Raw genomic sequence first — 16167 nt, 5'->3', positions numbered from 1 at the left:
TCACATCATGTATCTAGTATTATTATCCTTATTTTATAGATGAGGAAATGGAGGCACAGAGTGGTTAAGTAATTTGCCATAAGTCACAGAGTTAGTAAGTGATGGAGTCAGGACTCAACCAACCCAACCAACCTGACTCCAGAACTCAAGCTCTAAACCACCAACTATGCTATTGTCTCTGTGGCAAAAAGATCATGTGCATTTCACCACACCAAGGTTGCCATGTAAGGGGGTGGGGCTCTCCTGGAATAACAGGTTAGGCTTTGGATGGTCCCATACTTCTGGAAGACTCAGACCATGTTTGAGAAATTCTCAGTTCAATGTCCCTGGGGAAACACAAAAACTCTTAAAAAAAGATCTGTTTGCTCTTGGGGGAGGAAAACTTTGTCATGCTTCTTCCAGATGAGTCTAAGTAGGATCATTTTGTTAGGACCAATAACAGTGAAACAAATTGTTTTGAAGTGACAATTTACATGTGTTGGCAGAAATCAGTTATTTGTATTATGAGCTTAAATGATTGTAAGAGACTTCTTTGAGCTGACGGAGTAACTGCCTGTGCTGGGTCTGTCCATAAGATAAAAACTGATGCAGAAACTGTTGTTAGGCTGTTGTCTGAACCACCCACCATTGAAGCAGTTTTAAACTGGCTGTTAAAGAACCCATTCAAAATGTTTAACAGCCACTGACCTCCGGGTAGCACCTGTCCCTACGTGAACTAAACCCATTAAACCCCATTAAACCCACCCTTTGACCTCGATGAAGGTGGGCAATCAAAGCTATCCAAGAGCGGTCAGAATCAAGAAGAGCTGGTCCCCTGGCCTTTCACAAGCTGGAAGGAAGAGAGGGCAGAAGTGCCCCGTCTTTTCCATATGCTGTGCCCGCATCAGAAAAGAAGTGTTTTGTACTTGGTTCACAGACAGAATGGGAGCTGTAATAAGATACATCCTTATTCTTACCCTACAGTATATGGGAACCAAACAGAAGAGTTTTTTAAGTACCTAAGAAAACATTCTCTAATCCTTCCCCTTTGGAAGGAAGCTTGGAAACAACTAGGTCACAGTGCTCAGCTCAACTGCATACAGAAGTGAATGGAAACACAAGATTTGGCCTTGAGGTCATCCCCTATGGAATATGACCTGGGGAGCCTGGCTTGGTCCTGCCAAACCAAAACAAGGGGCGGCAAATTCAGTCTTTCTAAGTTCACTTTAGGACCTGGGAAAATAAGAAGTTAGTAAATTAATTATAATTCCTAGTCCTCTGGATAAAATGAAGGGAAGGGATGATGCAATACTTTGAGGCTAGAAGCACAAAAGAAAAAAAAAGGTTCTAAAGGTTCTAAAAACAACAGATATACTTTGTAAATTCACCCAAGACTAGAAGGGGCAACAGATTGGCGTATTTAGAGCTCTGGTCTACCACAGGAAGACTAATCATAAAAGTCAGTTTTTACTTGCCAGCTTCCTCACTGAAACTACACCCAGAATTCCCAAGAGTATAACAGACAAATCATGGACTATGGTATTGGTTACAGAATTAACATAAAGAGGTCATAAATAAAAATTCCATTCATATGAAAATATCTTATTTTCAAAGCATGAAGAAAACTACAAAACATGGTATTAGAGCTAACTTAATTTTGTTAAATGTATTAGGTGATGGAAATCATTACTGCTTTTCATAAGGGAAACAAACAATGTACCTGAGATAGCTTCCAAAATAAGCAACAATATTTGGGTGCTTACAGTCTTTCATCATAATAATTTCTTGCTGCACAACTGCAAAGTCTTCTCCTAGAATAAAAAATAAGCAAGTTGAATATTTAGTAGGTAAATTTCAAAATGTCGATTTGTTTCAAAACATAAAAAATAATGTTATTGATATTATTTTTAATGACAATTTCAGTCCTATCTTGACAGAAAGTAAAGTACAATAATTAAAAAGTATGAACTCTGGTCCCAGACTATGTTGGATTCAAATCCCAACTCTGTCCCTTACTAAGCTGTGTGAACTTGGGCAAGTTACTTGACCTCTCTGTGCCAATTTCTTCCTCTGTAAAATAGGGATAAAACTAATAATAATCTATCTCATATGGCTATTGTAAGGGTTAGGTGGGCTAATGTATGTAAAATGCTTAGAACGGTATCTGACACAGAGTAAGCACTAGATAAGCATTTGCTATTATTACAATTATGCCTTGGATATAATCATCATATAATACACTAGAAATACATTCTGTTTTCCCTTTCTTAGCAAATAACATTCAATATAATTTTATTTATTTATTTATTTTTGGCTGCGTTGGGTCTTCGTTGCTGCGTGTGGGCTTTCTCTAGTTGTGGCGAGCAGGAGCAACTCTTCGTTGCAGTGTGCGGGCTTCTCCTTGCGGTGGCTTCTCTTGATGCGGAGCACAGGCTCTAGGCGTGTGGGCTTCAGTAGTTGTGTCACGCAGGCTCAGTAGTTGTGGCTCGCGGGCTCTAGAGCGCAGGCTCAGTAGTTGTGGTGCACGGGCTTAGTTGCTCCGTGAACCCGTGTCCCCTGCATTGGCAGGCGGATTCTTAACCACTGCGTCACCAGGGAAGTCCCAACATTTAATATAATTTTGCACAAGGAAGCAATTCTTTTTTAAGTTAGGGCAGGAACCCTTATACACCAAGACTATCAAATGTACCTCCACAGCTCTCTTGGCAGAGCTGAGAGGCCTTACTCTAGCAGTACTGGTTTACCAGAAGGCCCCCCCACCACCACAGGCCTATCCTGTATTCGAGTGCCTTGCTCCAGCTGTGTTGGGATGTAGAATGGGATTGTATTTAAGTCTGGTCAGACTATAAGCAAGTATCTTTCTCCTTCTACTCCCTCCCTGCCCAAATTCTTCAAAATAAGATCTGGCAATCCTATAACAGTGTCACACATGTTCCTGGTTCCTGAATGAACATTTGTCATGGAAAGAGACAGAACTGTCATGAATGCAAATGTGGTAAACCAGAGACTAAGCAGAAAGAGAACACGTGGAAGTGCTTACATTGAAATCAAAGCAGCTTTGTATTACAAATTCAGTTTTTAAAGCATTATATACTATGAACAGCCTGATTAAATGTATATTAGTGGCAAAATCAAAAATAGGTTTCCCAAACTAAAGTTTAAATCATAAATATGAGGTTGTTATGGCAAGCCCTGACACTTCTGGCCTGGCATTTTCCTACTGTAAATGTAACTGAGGCTTGAAAGTAGCCTAACCATGAACCATCTGAACTCAATATCAAAACCAACCTTACTGCCCCAGTGACAAGGGAAGAAGTCGTAGAGAAGAGACAGTATGTCAGACTCGTAATTTCTTCAATGAAATGAGTACAAAGTCAAAGTTCTCCAAAGGGAGAATAGAAAATTTTTATGCCTTCAAAATCTCAAAAGAAAATCACTGAACTAGGATCTTCTGGGTTTACTTCCCACCAGTAAGAATTTCTGATTCAATATATTAAGAAGAATCCAAGATAAACACAATAAAGCCATAATGAGACGAACTCCAATTTTCAGGGATATACGAAATACTTTCAAAGTTCTAAATTTTGCTTTTCACCTGCCTTTCGATTATACTTTTCCCCAATTCAGTGACTGGGTTACATGAGATCAAAGTTAATACAGTCAGCCTGAACTCTAGGACTAGTTTAATAGGTAGAGGACAGCAGCTCTCTTTCTAGAGCAGCCCTGAAGTTGTTAGTCGTCACACAACCTCCAAGGCAGCCAGCTTTAGAATAACACTGATCTGCAGAAAACACTGAGAAGAAACATGAAAAGGGGGGAAGGAGGAAGGCACAAGACCTGTGTAATTGAGCTACTACAGGAAGCCTCATCTGCCTGGTAATTTTCAGATATACCTGTTCATGACCAATAAACTCCTTGTACTGTTTAAGCCACCTTGAGTTGTGGTTTCTATTATACCTGTAAGCATCAGTGCATCAATGTCTTCATGTCTATGTCCTCACTGGAATGTTACATCGTCTAGGACAGGATGATACCTTCATCATTTCTGTATCCCTAGCACCTAATATGCAACCAATGAAGCTGTTACCTGAATGAATCATAATAATAGCATAATCATAATTATAGCACATAATTCTACTACATGATGACTCTAAATCAGGAGCATCTGCTTTTGGTTTAATTTCATCCAGTTATTAGCATGTTTTATACATTGTTTGCTTGCTACTCCTGTGGTTTCACTAAAATCTATGAATGGCTTTTTAAGCCTTCAACTACGTCTTTCCTAGGAAAGACTTGATCCAAAGTGCATCCTTTTTGTCCCATTAAGTCACCTCCATGTGATTATGACAATGGCCAAATTAAATTCAGTATTTTTGTGGGGAAAAATTCCAAAGAAAAAAAAATTCCAAAGAAAAATTCCACAATTTGATTTTTAAAGGTAACTGAAAAAAGGTAGATTTGGGTAGGAAAAAAGAAAGCAGTTTAATACATTAATTAATCCAAAGGGGCTTAACAGAGTTAAAGGACTTTCTTCAAAGTTCAAGAGAAATACATTCTAAAGGATAAATTAACAGCCCCCCCCAATGGGATGGTTAGACAAGATAATTTTGAAAAATTCTTTCCAATTCTGAGAGTCTATGAGTTTTCGGTAAAATTTTTGACATTAAAGTGAAGAATACATCTTCCAAAGGATGGCAAAAATAAAAACAAAACCTAATTGAGAAAAATAAGCAAGGCTACAAGTAGAGCAGATCATGAATAAATCAAGTAGACAGGCAGAAAAATACAGACTTACACATGCAACGTTCTCAGAATAAACATGACACAATACTAAGTGTTCAATAAATGTTAACTATCTGTAGTAGGCCGAATAATGGCCCCAAAGATGGCCAGGTCCTAACCTCTGAAACCTGTGAACGTTACCATACATGGCAAAAAGGGGCATGCAAGTATGATTAAGTTAAGGATCTTGTGATGGGGAGATTATCGTGAATTAACTGGGTGGGCCCTTAATGTAATCTCAAGTGTCCTTATAAGAAGAGGCAGAGGGAGACTTGACTGTAAGAAGACAAGGAGCAAGATGCTACGTTGCTGGCTTTAAGGGCGGAGGAAGAGGCCAAGAATGAACGAATGCAAGGAATGCAACTCTAGAAGCTAGAAAAGACAAGGAAATTGATTCTCCCTTAGAGTATTCAGAGGAAGGCAGCCCTGCTAAGACTTTGATCTTGACCCAGTGAAACACACTTCGGACTTCTAAATTCCAGTACTTTAAGAGAATAAATTTGTGCTGTTTCAAGTCACCAAGTTTGTAGAACTTGTTAACATAGCCACAGGAAACTAATACATGATTACTATAACATCATCACTGTGGCAGAGCTGGCTAGCCATTCACAAATAATCTGTGCTCTCCCTTCCATAGTGTGGAAGTTACTGGTGAGAGGCAATTATCCCGTCAAAAGACAACATTTCCCAGTCAACATCATGTGCCCAAGAGAACAGTTCTTGCCAATGGAATGTGAGCAAAAATAATGTGTCATTTTCCTACCCTTTCTTTTCCCATTAGCAGGCTACATGACACTGTGAGGTCCCAGAAAATGCAAGAAGTCTGGGTCCCTGAGTCACCCAAAGAAAGAAAGTCATCTTTTATGAGATTGTAATTGAGGTTTTCTTAATTTCCTTTTCTGATTATTCATTGCTTGTGTATATAAACACAACTGATTTTTATATGTTGATTTTGTATCCTGCAACTTTGCTGAATTCATTTATTCTAACAGTTTTCTTGTGGAATTATTAGGATTTTCTACATGTAAGCTCGTATCATCTGCAAACAAGAGATAATTTTACTTCTTCCTTTCCGACTTGTCTCTCTGGCCACAGGACATTTTGCTAAAGGTCCCCTGCCCCACCCTTCTTCCTATAAAAACCTTCCATTTTGTACAACTCCTAGGAGGGCCATGCCACTTGCTAGACGGGATGCTGCCTGACTCATGAATCACTGAATAAGGCCAGTTAGATGGGGGGACTTCCCTGGTGGTCCAGTGGTAGAGAATCCACCTTCCAATGCAGGGGACGTGGGTTTGATCCCCGGTCGGGGAACTAACATCTCACATGCCCCAGGGCAACTAAGCCCGTAGGCACAACTACTGAGCTTGAGCGCCTCAAAGAAAGAGCCCACGTGCCACAAATGACAGAGCCCACACGCCCTGGAACCGGCGCCACAACTAGAGAGAGAAAACTCGCACACCACAACTAGAGAAGCCCAAGCACTGCAACAAAAGATCCTGCATGCTGCAACTAAGACCTGACACAGCCAAAAAAATAAATAAATATTTTAAAAAGTGGCAGTTTCTTTTAAAAAAAATCCAATTAATTAGATCTACAAATTTACTCAGTTGAATTTTGTTTTTTAACATAACTTACAGCCTATTTATTTGGCTGTCTTTTAGTTAGTATTCATGATTAACGATGCTTAAGATAAGTATCATTTATACTTGCATAAGTAGTTATGAATCACCTTTGAACGTGGGTTCAACAGGATCAAAAAGAAATTCCCTTACCGAAACTAAGCAGTAAAATATCAATATATCCAGCTTGGTATACCCAAAGTAGTTTCTATCAGATGATTAGGTTTAGTTTTTGTTTTAAAGACAACATGATCCCCACCCTCAAAAAAGTCCTACCCTAATGCAATGTTTATAAACCTTGTTTTCCCAATGACCTCTCCCTGTGAAATTTCTTGCCACAGGTATTCTGTATATCTGTTTATGTACTGTATGTATATCTGTGATTCATACATTAAGATTTTTTTCATCCTCAGAGAACCAAATTTCACCGCCTTCTCATGTTAAAGGTATATTTGAGAAAACATTCCCCAGCGGGAACAGATGGTCTCCAGGTAGCGAGGGAAGAATGGCTTAATATGAGATTCCTGACTAGCTTGATAGGTCTCCTTTTCTCTTACCTGGATCCAGCTCTTCTTTTGAGAGCCAGGTTTATCTATGTAGCTCTAATGGAAGATCCAAAATAAGGCAGGTACCCATAACTCAGAAGTGAATTCCCAGTATGAGTCGGCCTACTCTATTAAAAATTACAGCAACACAGCTAGAGTCTCTGTATGTAAAGTAGGTCTGTAGTAGGCTCAAAAATGTTTCTGGAGTAAGAACAGAAAAAAGGAAAAATAAAGCATGGCACAGATTTTAAACCAAGTGAACAAAACACATGGGTAAAACTTCTATCGTTACCAGGCTTACCAACGAGAGCAACGGTCTATTATTCAGGGATAGCTCTAATTTTGAGATGCTTCAAGCTCTTGGATGTTCTGGTGGTTCTCACTCACAAGGCTTGATTTTGTTTTATTTTTTAAATTTATTTTTACAAATATTTATTTATTTATTTGGTTGCACTGGGTCTTAGTTGCGGCAGGTGGGCTCCTTAGTTACGGCTGGCGGGCTCCTTAGTTTTGGCTCGCGGGCTCCTTACTTGCAGCTCACAGGCTCCTTAGTTGTGGCATGCATGTGGGATCTAGTTCCCTGACCAGGGATCGAACCCGGGCCCCCTGCATTGGGAGCATGGAGTCTTATCCACTGTACCACCAAGGAAGTCCCCAAGACTTGATTTTAAAATAAAGTTTTATAGTTATTCTTATCTGTTCTTGAGGTCATGTAGGCATAAAGCACAACCGAATAAAACTCATCCCTGTCCCCTGTCACCTATCAGTCACATTTTAAGTTCTATTCTTTCACCCTAAAATCCTGTCCATCCCTGCCTTCCATGTTACTCAATTGTGGATGCTGTAACAGGAACAAGTCTTCTTATCACGAGGGTCTCTCTTTTCCAATCTGTCCTATGTACGCTGACCACGTTACTAACCTATTTTAAAAAATCCCATCATCCACAAGGTAGAATCTAAATCTCTAGGGTATAACATTTATGGTTCTCCATAAACTATAATCAATCTGCTTTTCACATCTTATTTCCTACTATGCCCAAACAGAGCGTAACCACTGTAGTTAAATGAGACTACTATTTTCCAAACAGGCCTAGTAAGTCAATACCACCTTTGCTTTCACATTATCCTCATATGAAATACTTACTCTCCATTCTCTTATACTGCCAGCCAAATCCCAGCCAGCCTTAAAGACTCAGCTGAACTGTTCCTTTCTTAATTACCCCAAGTGAAATGAACCTCACAACCTCGACGGGACCTACCAAGTGAATCAGGAGATATTAACTCCTCTGTCCTATTAGTGTTGTTTCACATGGCATCTCACCTAGATAGTCCCTATCTAGAGTATTTCACAAGTAAATAGCCAAAGCTAGCTATTCAGAGACCTGTGAACTGATAAAGTTTTTCTAGTTGCAGCCACCACCATTCCTTATTGCCAGCACCACTAATTATATACACACACTCTGCTCAACGGGTAAATCCCTACAGTTAGGCTACTTAGACAAGCACTCTGGTTGGGTTTCACATTGGGTAACAAGTTCCCTGAAGGCAAGAACCATGTCTGTGTATCTTCTATTCTCAGTAAATTGAGTATTAAATAAATATTCATAAAGCTGAATCACTGAAGTGACACAGGGTTAGGAAGGAGGAAGAAACGGCAGACATACTAAGTAAAAGTCTTTTTTTATTTTTGAGCACTATTCCCTTGCAATGTGTAAATATCTGATCTGTCCAGTATAGTCAGCCTCAAAGCTGACTATGACATAATATGGCCCTAGTAGTTAAAGCGTGGCTAAGCAATCCATGATCAACCTTTGAAAAGTAATTATCACAAATGATGTAACAATGACTATCTTCATGATGGCAATAAACACATGGCAAGGAATAAACAACTGGTGGCAAGGGATGTAGTAGCGCTCTCAGGGAGAGAGGAAAGTGAGCAGATAACTCACGTCCCTGATGCCTGGCCAGTCTATGACGCAAGATGAAGGGAGAGAAAGCACTCTCCTACCTCTCAGGACAGAAAAAACTCACGTCAGAGGCTGACAGGAAAGAAGGTTCACAACATTTAACTTTAGATATCCATGAAAAGGTTGTGGGATGCAGTCTTACTGGTACCTAGTCGCACTTTTAAAATGTTGCTCTACAATTTAATAAACATTGCTCTTGTGGAAACAAAACATAATGACGTATTTTCTCACTACGAATTTCCCTGCTCATCAATCTCAGTATTTTTCATTGTGTTGGAAGAGGAATGAGCTTCCCCACTTAGAAGAGGTGCTCCCATGAGGTGCTACCTAATTAATCAGTGTTATCTGTCTGCATTTGTATTCTACTTTAATAACCAGAGCTATAAACAATACCACAAATGAGTAATTACAAGTAACTTAAATTAAATACTATTTCTTTAGTGTGAAAAACTAAAGAACAACAGGTCAAGAGAGGAATCAGACCCACAAATAAGATGTGTGGCTTCGGGTAAATTACAAATGCTGTGCCTACTTTCCTGCAATATGAAACGTGAGTGTTAGGCTGAAGAGATGGTTGAAATAATACTTCCCTGCCACCAGGTAGTTTTCTATACCAAAATTTTTGAAAGCTATAAAAATCTGACAACCATCTATATAGATGACCTAAAGAGTACCTTATGGCTCTAAAATTCTGACTTTAAAACTCAAAAAGAAAAAAAAAAGACAACATAAGAACTTGAAAGTGAAGTCTGAAAGTAACTGTCTGTGAGTTCTATTACCAAGCTCTGCCACAGGCTCTCATCTGGATCCATTTTAATTTTCTTTTGAAGTTAAGTCTCAAGAGTTGGCAGTGGGCTAGCCCCATCAGACTAAAAACCATAGGAACAAGCCTGCAGTCTGACAAGAGTAGGTTTACTGACCCACTGTGACAAGGAAGACTGTACACCAGGGGAATCTTGGGCCGTCTCACAAAACACAGGAAAAGATAGTTATAACATTTGGGAAAGAGACTGGTTCAAGATGGCGGAGTAGAAGGATGTGCGCTCACTTCCTGTTGTGAGAGCACCGGAATCACAACTAACTGCTGAACAATCATCGAAAGGAAGACACTGGAACTCACCAAAAAAGGTACCCCACATCCAAAGACAAAGGAGAAGCCACAGTGAGATGGTAGGAGGGGTGCAATCACAATAAAATCAAATCCCATAACTGCTGGGTGGGTGACTCAGAGACTGGAGAACACTTATACCACAGAAGTCCACCCACTGGAGTGAAGGTTCTGAGCCCCACATCAGGCTTCCCAACCTGGGGGTCCAACAATGGGATGAGGAATTCCCAGAGAATCAGATTTTGAAGGCTAGCAGGATTTGATTGCAGGACTGGGGGAAACAGAGACTCCACTCTTGGAGGGCACACACAAAGTAGAGTGTGTATCAGAACACAGGGGTAGGAACAGTGACCCCACAGGAGACTGAACCAGACCTACCTGCTAGTGTTGGAGGGTCTCCTGCAGAGGCGGGAGGTGGCTGTGGCTCACTGCGGGGACAAGGACACTGGCAGCAAAAGTTTTGGAAAGTACTCCTTGGCATGAACCCCCCCAGAGTCCGCCATTAGCCTCAACAAACAGCCTGTAGCCTCCAGTGCCGGCTCGCCTCAGGCCAAACAACCAACAGGGAGGGAACTCAGCCCCACCCAGCAGCAGACAAATGGATTAAAGTTTTCCTGAGCTCTGCCCACCAGAGCAACACCCAGCTCAACCCACAACCAGCCCCTCCCATCAGGAAGTTTGCACAAGCCTCTTACATAGCCTCATCCACCAGAGGGCAGACAGCAGAAGCAAGAACTAAAATCCTGCAACCTGTGGAATGAAAACCACATTCACAGAAAGCTACACAAAATGAAAAGGCAGAGGACTATGTTCCAGATGAAGGAACAAGATAAAACCTCAGAAAAACAATTAAATGAAGTGGAGATAGGGAAGCTTCCAGAAAAAGAATTCAGAGTAATGACATGAAAATGATCCAGGAACTCAAAAAAACAATGGAGGCAAAGATTGAGAAGATGCAAGAAATGTTTAACAAACACCTAGAAGAATTAAAGAACAAACAAACAGAGATGAACAATACGATAACAGAAATGAAAAATACACTAGAAGGAATCAATAGCAGAATAACTGAGGCAGAAGAACGGATAAGTGACCTGGAAGACAGAATGGTGGAATTCACTGCCATGGAACAGAATAAAGAAAAAAGAATGAAAAGAAATGAAGACAGCCTAAGAGACTCTGGGACAACATTAAACGCAACAACATTTGCATTACAGGGGTCCCAGATGGAGAAGAGAGAGAGAAAGAACCCGAGAAATTATTTGAAGAGATTATAGTCGAAAACTTCCCTAACATGGGAAAGGAAATAGCCACCCAAGCCCAGGAAGTGTAGAGAGTCCCAGGCAGGATAAACCCAAGGAGAAACACACCAAGACACAGAGTAATCAAACTGCCAAAAATTAAAGACAAAGAAAAATTATTGAAAGTAACAAGGGAAAAACGACAAATAACACACAAGGGAACTCCCATAAGGCTAACAGCTGATCTCGCAGCAGAAACTCTACAAGCCAGAAGGGAGTGGCACAATATATTTAAAGTGATGAAATGGAAGAACCTACAACCAGGAATTACTCTACCCGGGAAGGATCTCATTCAGATTCGACAGAGACATCAAGAGCTTAACAAACAAGCAAAAGCTAAGAGAATTCAGCACCACCAAACCAGCTTTACAACAAAACCTAAAGGAACTTCTCTAAGGGGGAAACATAAGAGAAGAAAAGGGCCTACAAAAACAAACCCAAAACAATTAAGAAAATGGTAATAGGAACATACATATTGATAATTACCTTAAATGTGAATGGATTAAATGCTCCAACCAAAAGACAAAGGCTCACTGAATGGATACAAAAACAAGACCCGTATATATGCTGTCTAAAAGAGTCCCATTTCTGACTTAGGGACACATACAGACTGAAAGTGAGGGGATGGAAAAGGATATTCCATGCAAGTAGAAATCAAAAGAAAGCTAGAGTAGAGATATTCATATCTGATAAAATAGACTTTAAAATAGAGAATGTTACAAGAGACAAGGAAGGACACTCCATAATGATCAAGGGATCATTCCAAGAAGAAAATACAACAATTATAAATATATATGCACCCTACACAGGAGCACCTCAATACATAAGGCAAATGCTAACAGCTATAAAAGTGGAAATCGACAGTAACACACCAATGGACAGATCATCCAGACAGAAAATAAATAACGAAACACTAGCTTTAAATGACACAACAGACCAGGTAGATTTAATTGATATCAATAGGACATTCCATCCGAAAACAGCAGATTACACTTTCTTCTCAAGTGCACACAGAACATTCTCCAAGATAGATCACATCTTGGGTCACAAATCAAGCCCCAGTAAATTTAAGAAAATTGAAATCGTACCAAGCATCTTTTCCGACCACAACACTATGAGATTAGAAATGAATTACAGGGAAAAAATCTGTAAAAAATACAAACACATGGAGGCTAAACAATACGCTACTAAGTAACCTAGAGATCACGGAAGAAATCAAAGAAGAAATCAAAAAATACCTAGAGACAAATGACAATGAAAACACGATGAACCAAAACCTATGGGATGCAGCAAAAGCAGTTCTAAGAGGGAAGTTTATAGCAATACAATCCTACCTGAAGAAATAAGAAAAAACTCAAATAAACAATCTAACCTTACACCTAAAGGAACTAGAGAAAGAAGAACAAACAAAACCCAAAGTTAGTAGAAGGAAAGATATCATAAAGACCAGAGCAGAAATAAATGCAATAGAAACAAAGAAAACAGTAGCAAAGATCAATGAAACTAAAACATGGTACTTTGAGAAGATAATCAAAATTGATAAACCTTTAGCCAGACTCATCAAGAAAAAGAGGGAGAGGACTCAAATCAATAAAATTAGAAATGAAAAGGGAGAAGTTACAACAGATCCTGCAGAAATACAAAGCATCGTAAGAGACTATTACAAGCAACTCTATGCCAATAAAATGGACAACCTGGAAGAAAGGGACAAATTCTTAGAAAAGCACAACCTTCCAAAACTGAACCAGGAAGAAATAGAAAATATAAACAGACCAATCACAAGCACTGAAATTGAAACTGTGATTAAAAATCTTCCAACAAACAAAAGTCCAGGACCAGATGGCTTCACAGGTGAATTCTATCAAATATTTACAGAAGAGCTAACATCCATTCTTCTCACACTCTTCCAAAAAACTGCAAAGGAAGGAACACTTCCAAACTCATTCTATGAGGCCACCATCACCCTGATACCAAGACCAGACAAAGATACAACAAAAAAGAGAAAATTACAGACCAATATCGCTGATGAGTACAGGTGCAAAAATCCTCAAAAAAATACTAGCAAACAGAATCCAACAACACATTAAAAGGATCATACACCATGATCAAGTGGGATTTATCCCAGGGATGCAAGGATTCTTCAATATATACAAATCAATCAATGTGATACACCATATTAACAAATTGAAGGATAAAACCCATATGATCATCTCAAAAGATGCAGAAAAAGCTTTTGACAAAATTCAACACCCATTTATGATAAAAACTCTGCAGAAAGTGAGAACAGTGGGAACCTACCTCAACATAATAAAGGTGATATACAACAAACCCACAGCAAACATCATTCTCAATGGTGAAAAACTGAAAGCATTTCCTCTAAAATCAGGAACAAGACAAGGATGTCCACTCTTCCCTCTCTTATTCAACATAGTTTTGGAAGTCCTAGCCACGGTAATCAGAGAAGAAAAAGAAATAAAAGGAATACGAATTGGAAAAGAAGAAGTAGAACTGTCACTGTTTGCAAATGACATGATATTATACATAGAAAATCCTAAAGATGCCACCAAAAAACTACTAGAGCTAATGAACTTGGTAAAGTTGCAGGATACAAAATTAATGCACAGAAATCTCTTGCATTCCTATACACTAACAATGAAAGATCAGAAAGAGAAATTAAGGAAACAATCCCCTTCACCACTGCAACGAAGAGTAAAATACCTAGGAACAAACCTACCTAAAGACGTAAAAGACCTGTACTCAGAAAACCTTAAGACACTGATAAAGGAAATCAATGATGACACAAACAGATGGAGAGATATACCATGTTCTTGGATTGGAAGAATCAATATTGTGAAAATGACTATACTATCCAAGGCAGTCTACAGATTCAATGCAATCCCTATCAAATTACCAATGGCATTTTTTATGGAACTAGAACAAAATAAATCTTAAAATTTGTACGGAGACACAAAAGACCCCGAAGAGCAAAAGCAATCTTGAGAAAAAAAAAAAAATGGAGCTGGAGGAATCAGACTCCCTGACTTCAGACTATACTACAAAGCTACAGTCATCAAGACAATATGATACTGGCTCAAAAACAGAAATACAGATCAATCGAGCAGGATAGAAAGCTCAGAGATAAATGCACGCACCTATGGTCAACTAATCTATGATAAAGGAGGCAAGGATATACAATGGAGAAAAGACAGTCTCTTCAATAAGTGATGCTGGGAAAACTGGACAGCTACATGTAAAAGAATGAAATTAGAACACGCTAACACCATACACAAAAATAAACTCAAAATGGATTAAAGACCAAAATGTAAGGCCAGACACTATAAAACTCTTAGAGGAAAGCATAGGAAGAACACTGTTTGACATGAATCACAGCAAGATCTTTTTTGACCCACCTCCTAGAGTAATGGAAATAAAAACAAAAATAAACAAATGGGATCTAATGAAACTTAAAAGCTTTTCCACAGCAAAGGAAACTATAAACAAGACGAAAAGACAACTCTCAGAATGGGAGAAAATATTTGCAAACAAACTAAGGGACAAAGGATTAATCTCCAAAATATATAAACAGCTTATGTAGCTCAATATCAAAAAAACAAACAACCCAATCAAAAAATGGGCAGAAGACCTAAACAGACATTTCTCCAAAGAAGACATACAGATGGCCAAGAAGCACATGAAAAGCTGCTCAACATCACTACTTATTAGAGAAATGCAAATCAAAACTACAGTGAGGTATCACCTCACACCAGTTAGAATGGGCATCATCAGAAAATCTACAAACAACAAATGCTGGAGAGGGTGTGGAGAAAAGGAACCCTCTTGCACTGTTGGTGGGAATGTAAATTGATACAGCCACTATGGACAACAGTATGGAGGTTCCGTAAAAAACTAAAAATAGAACTACCATATGACCCAGCAATACCACTACTGGGCAAATACCCAGAGAAAACTATAATTCAAAAAGACACATGCACTCCAATGTTCACTGCAGCACTATTTACAATAGCCAGGTCATGGAAGCAACCTAAATGCCCATCAACAGACAAATGGATAAAGAAGACGTGGTACATATATACAATGGAATATTACTTAGCCCTAAAAAGGAACAAAATTGGGTCATTTGTAGAGACGTGGATGGATCTAGAGACTGTCATACAGAGTGAAGTAAGTCAGAAAGAGAAAAACAAATATCATATATTAATGCATCTATGTGGAATCTAGAAAAATGGTACAGATGAACCAGTTTGCAAGGCAGAAGTAGAGACACAGTTGTAGAGAACAAACATATGGACACCAAGGGGGGAAAGCGGGGTGGGGGGTGGGTGGGTGGGATGAATTGGGAGATTGGGATTGACATGTATACACTGGTGTGTATAAAACAGATAACTAATAAGAACCACCTGCTGTATAAAAATAAAATAAAGTTAAAAAAAAAGATTTGGGAAAGAGTAAAGTATAAGTGAAATTTACATGAAGCAGTGTTTAGATAGGCTTAGAGCAAAGCAGAGCTGTGTGTAAAGGGACTAGACTGCAAAGTGAACCAAGGCCCTCTTTCCTTAGGAACTACAAAGTTAAGATAGATGTGGATGCTGTGCCTAGAAACCCCTTATCTGAAGCTGTGTGTCTCGGTTGTAAATCAAGACTGCTACTCTATGTCAAAAACACTTAGATTCTCCAGGCAAATTCTCTAGGCAAGAATGGGATGTTTTACTCTTGCTGCTATAATTACGCACGTGAAGTTTCTGATAGTCTGATTTTCCAGAGCAAAGTTTTTCAGTGAGTAGGCAAGCCATAGTCATTCAAAGACAGGGTTTGTTATGACACTTTACAGCTCTATCATTCTTGTGA

At 39.2% G+C, this 16167-nt stretch overlaps 1 protein-coding gene across 2 annotated transcripts in view; it reads right to left on the bottom strand.

The window, feature by feature from the left end:
• The window catches only part of MAP4K3 (mitogen-activated protein kinase kinase kinase kinase 3), a 202088-nt gene that overhangs the window by 96828 nt on the left and 89093 nt on the right, over positions 1-16167 (bottom strand). For both annotated transcript variants that reach the window (XM_081253508.1, XM_081253509.1), the window contains exon 3: positions 1700-1790. In XM_081253508.1, the coding sequence (XP_081109634.1) occupies positions 1700-1790 (91 nt within the window). The remainder of the gene's footprint in view (positions 1-1699; positions 1791-16167) is intronic.

Source organism: Mesoplodon bidens (genome assembly GCF_964165515.1).
Source record: "Mesoplodon bidens genome assembly, chromosome: 14".
NCBI lineage: Eukaryota > Metazoa > Chordata > Mammalia > Artiodactyla > Ziphiidae > Mesoplodon > Mesoplodon bidens.
The sequence above is the reverse complement of the archived record's forward strand: the minus strand, read 5'-3'. Positions and strand labels throughout refer to the sequence as shown.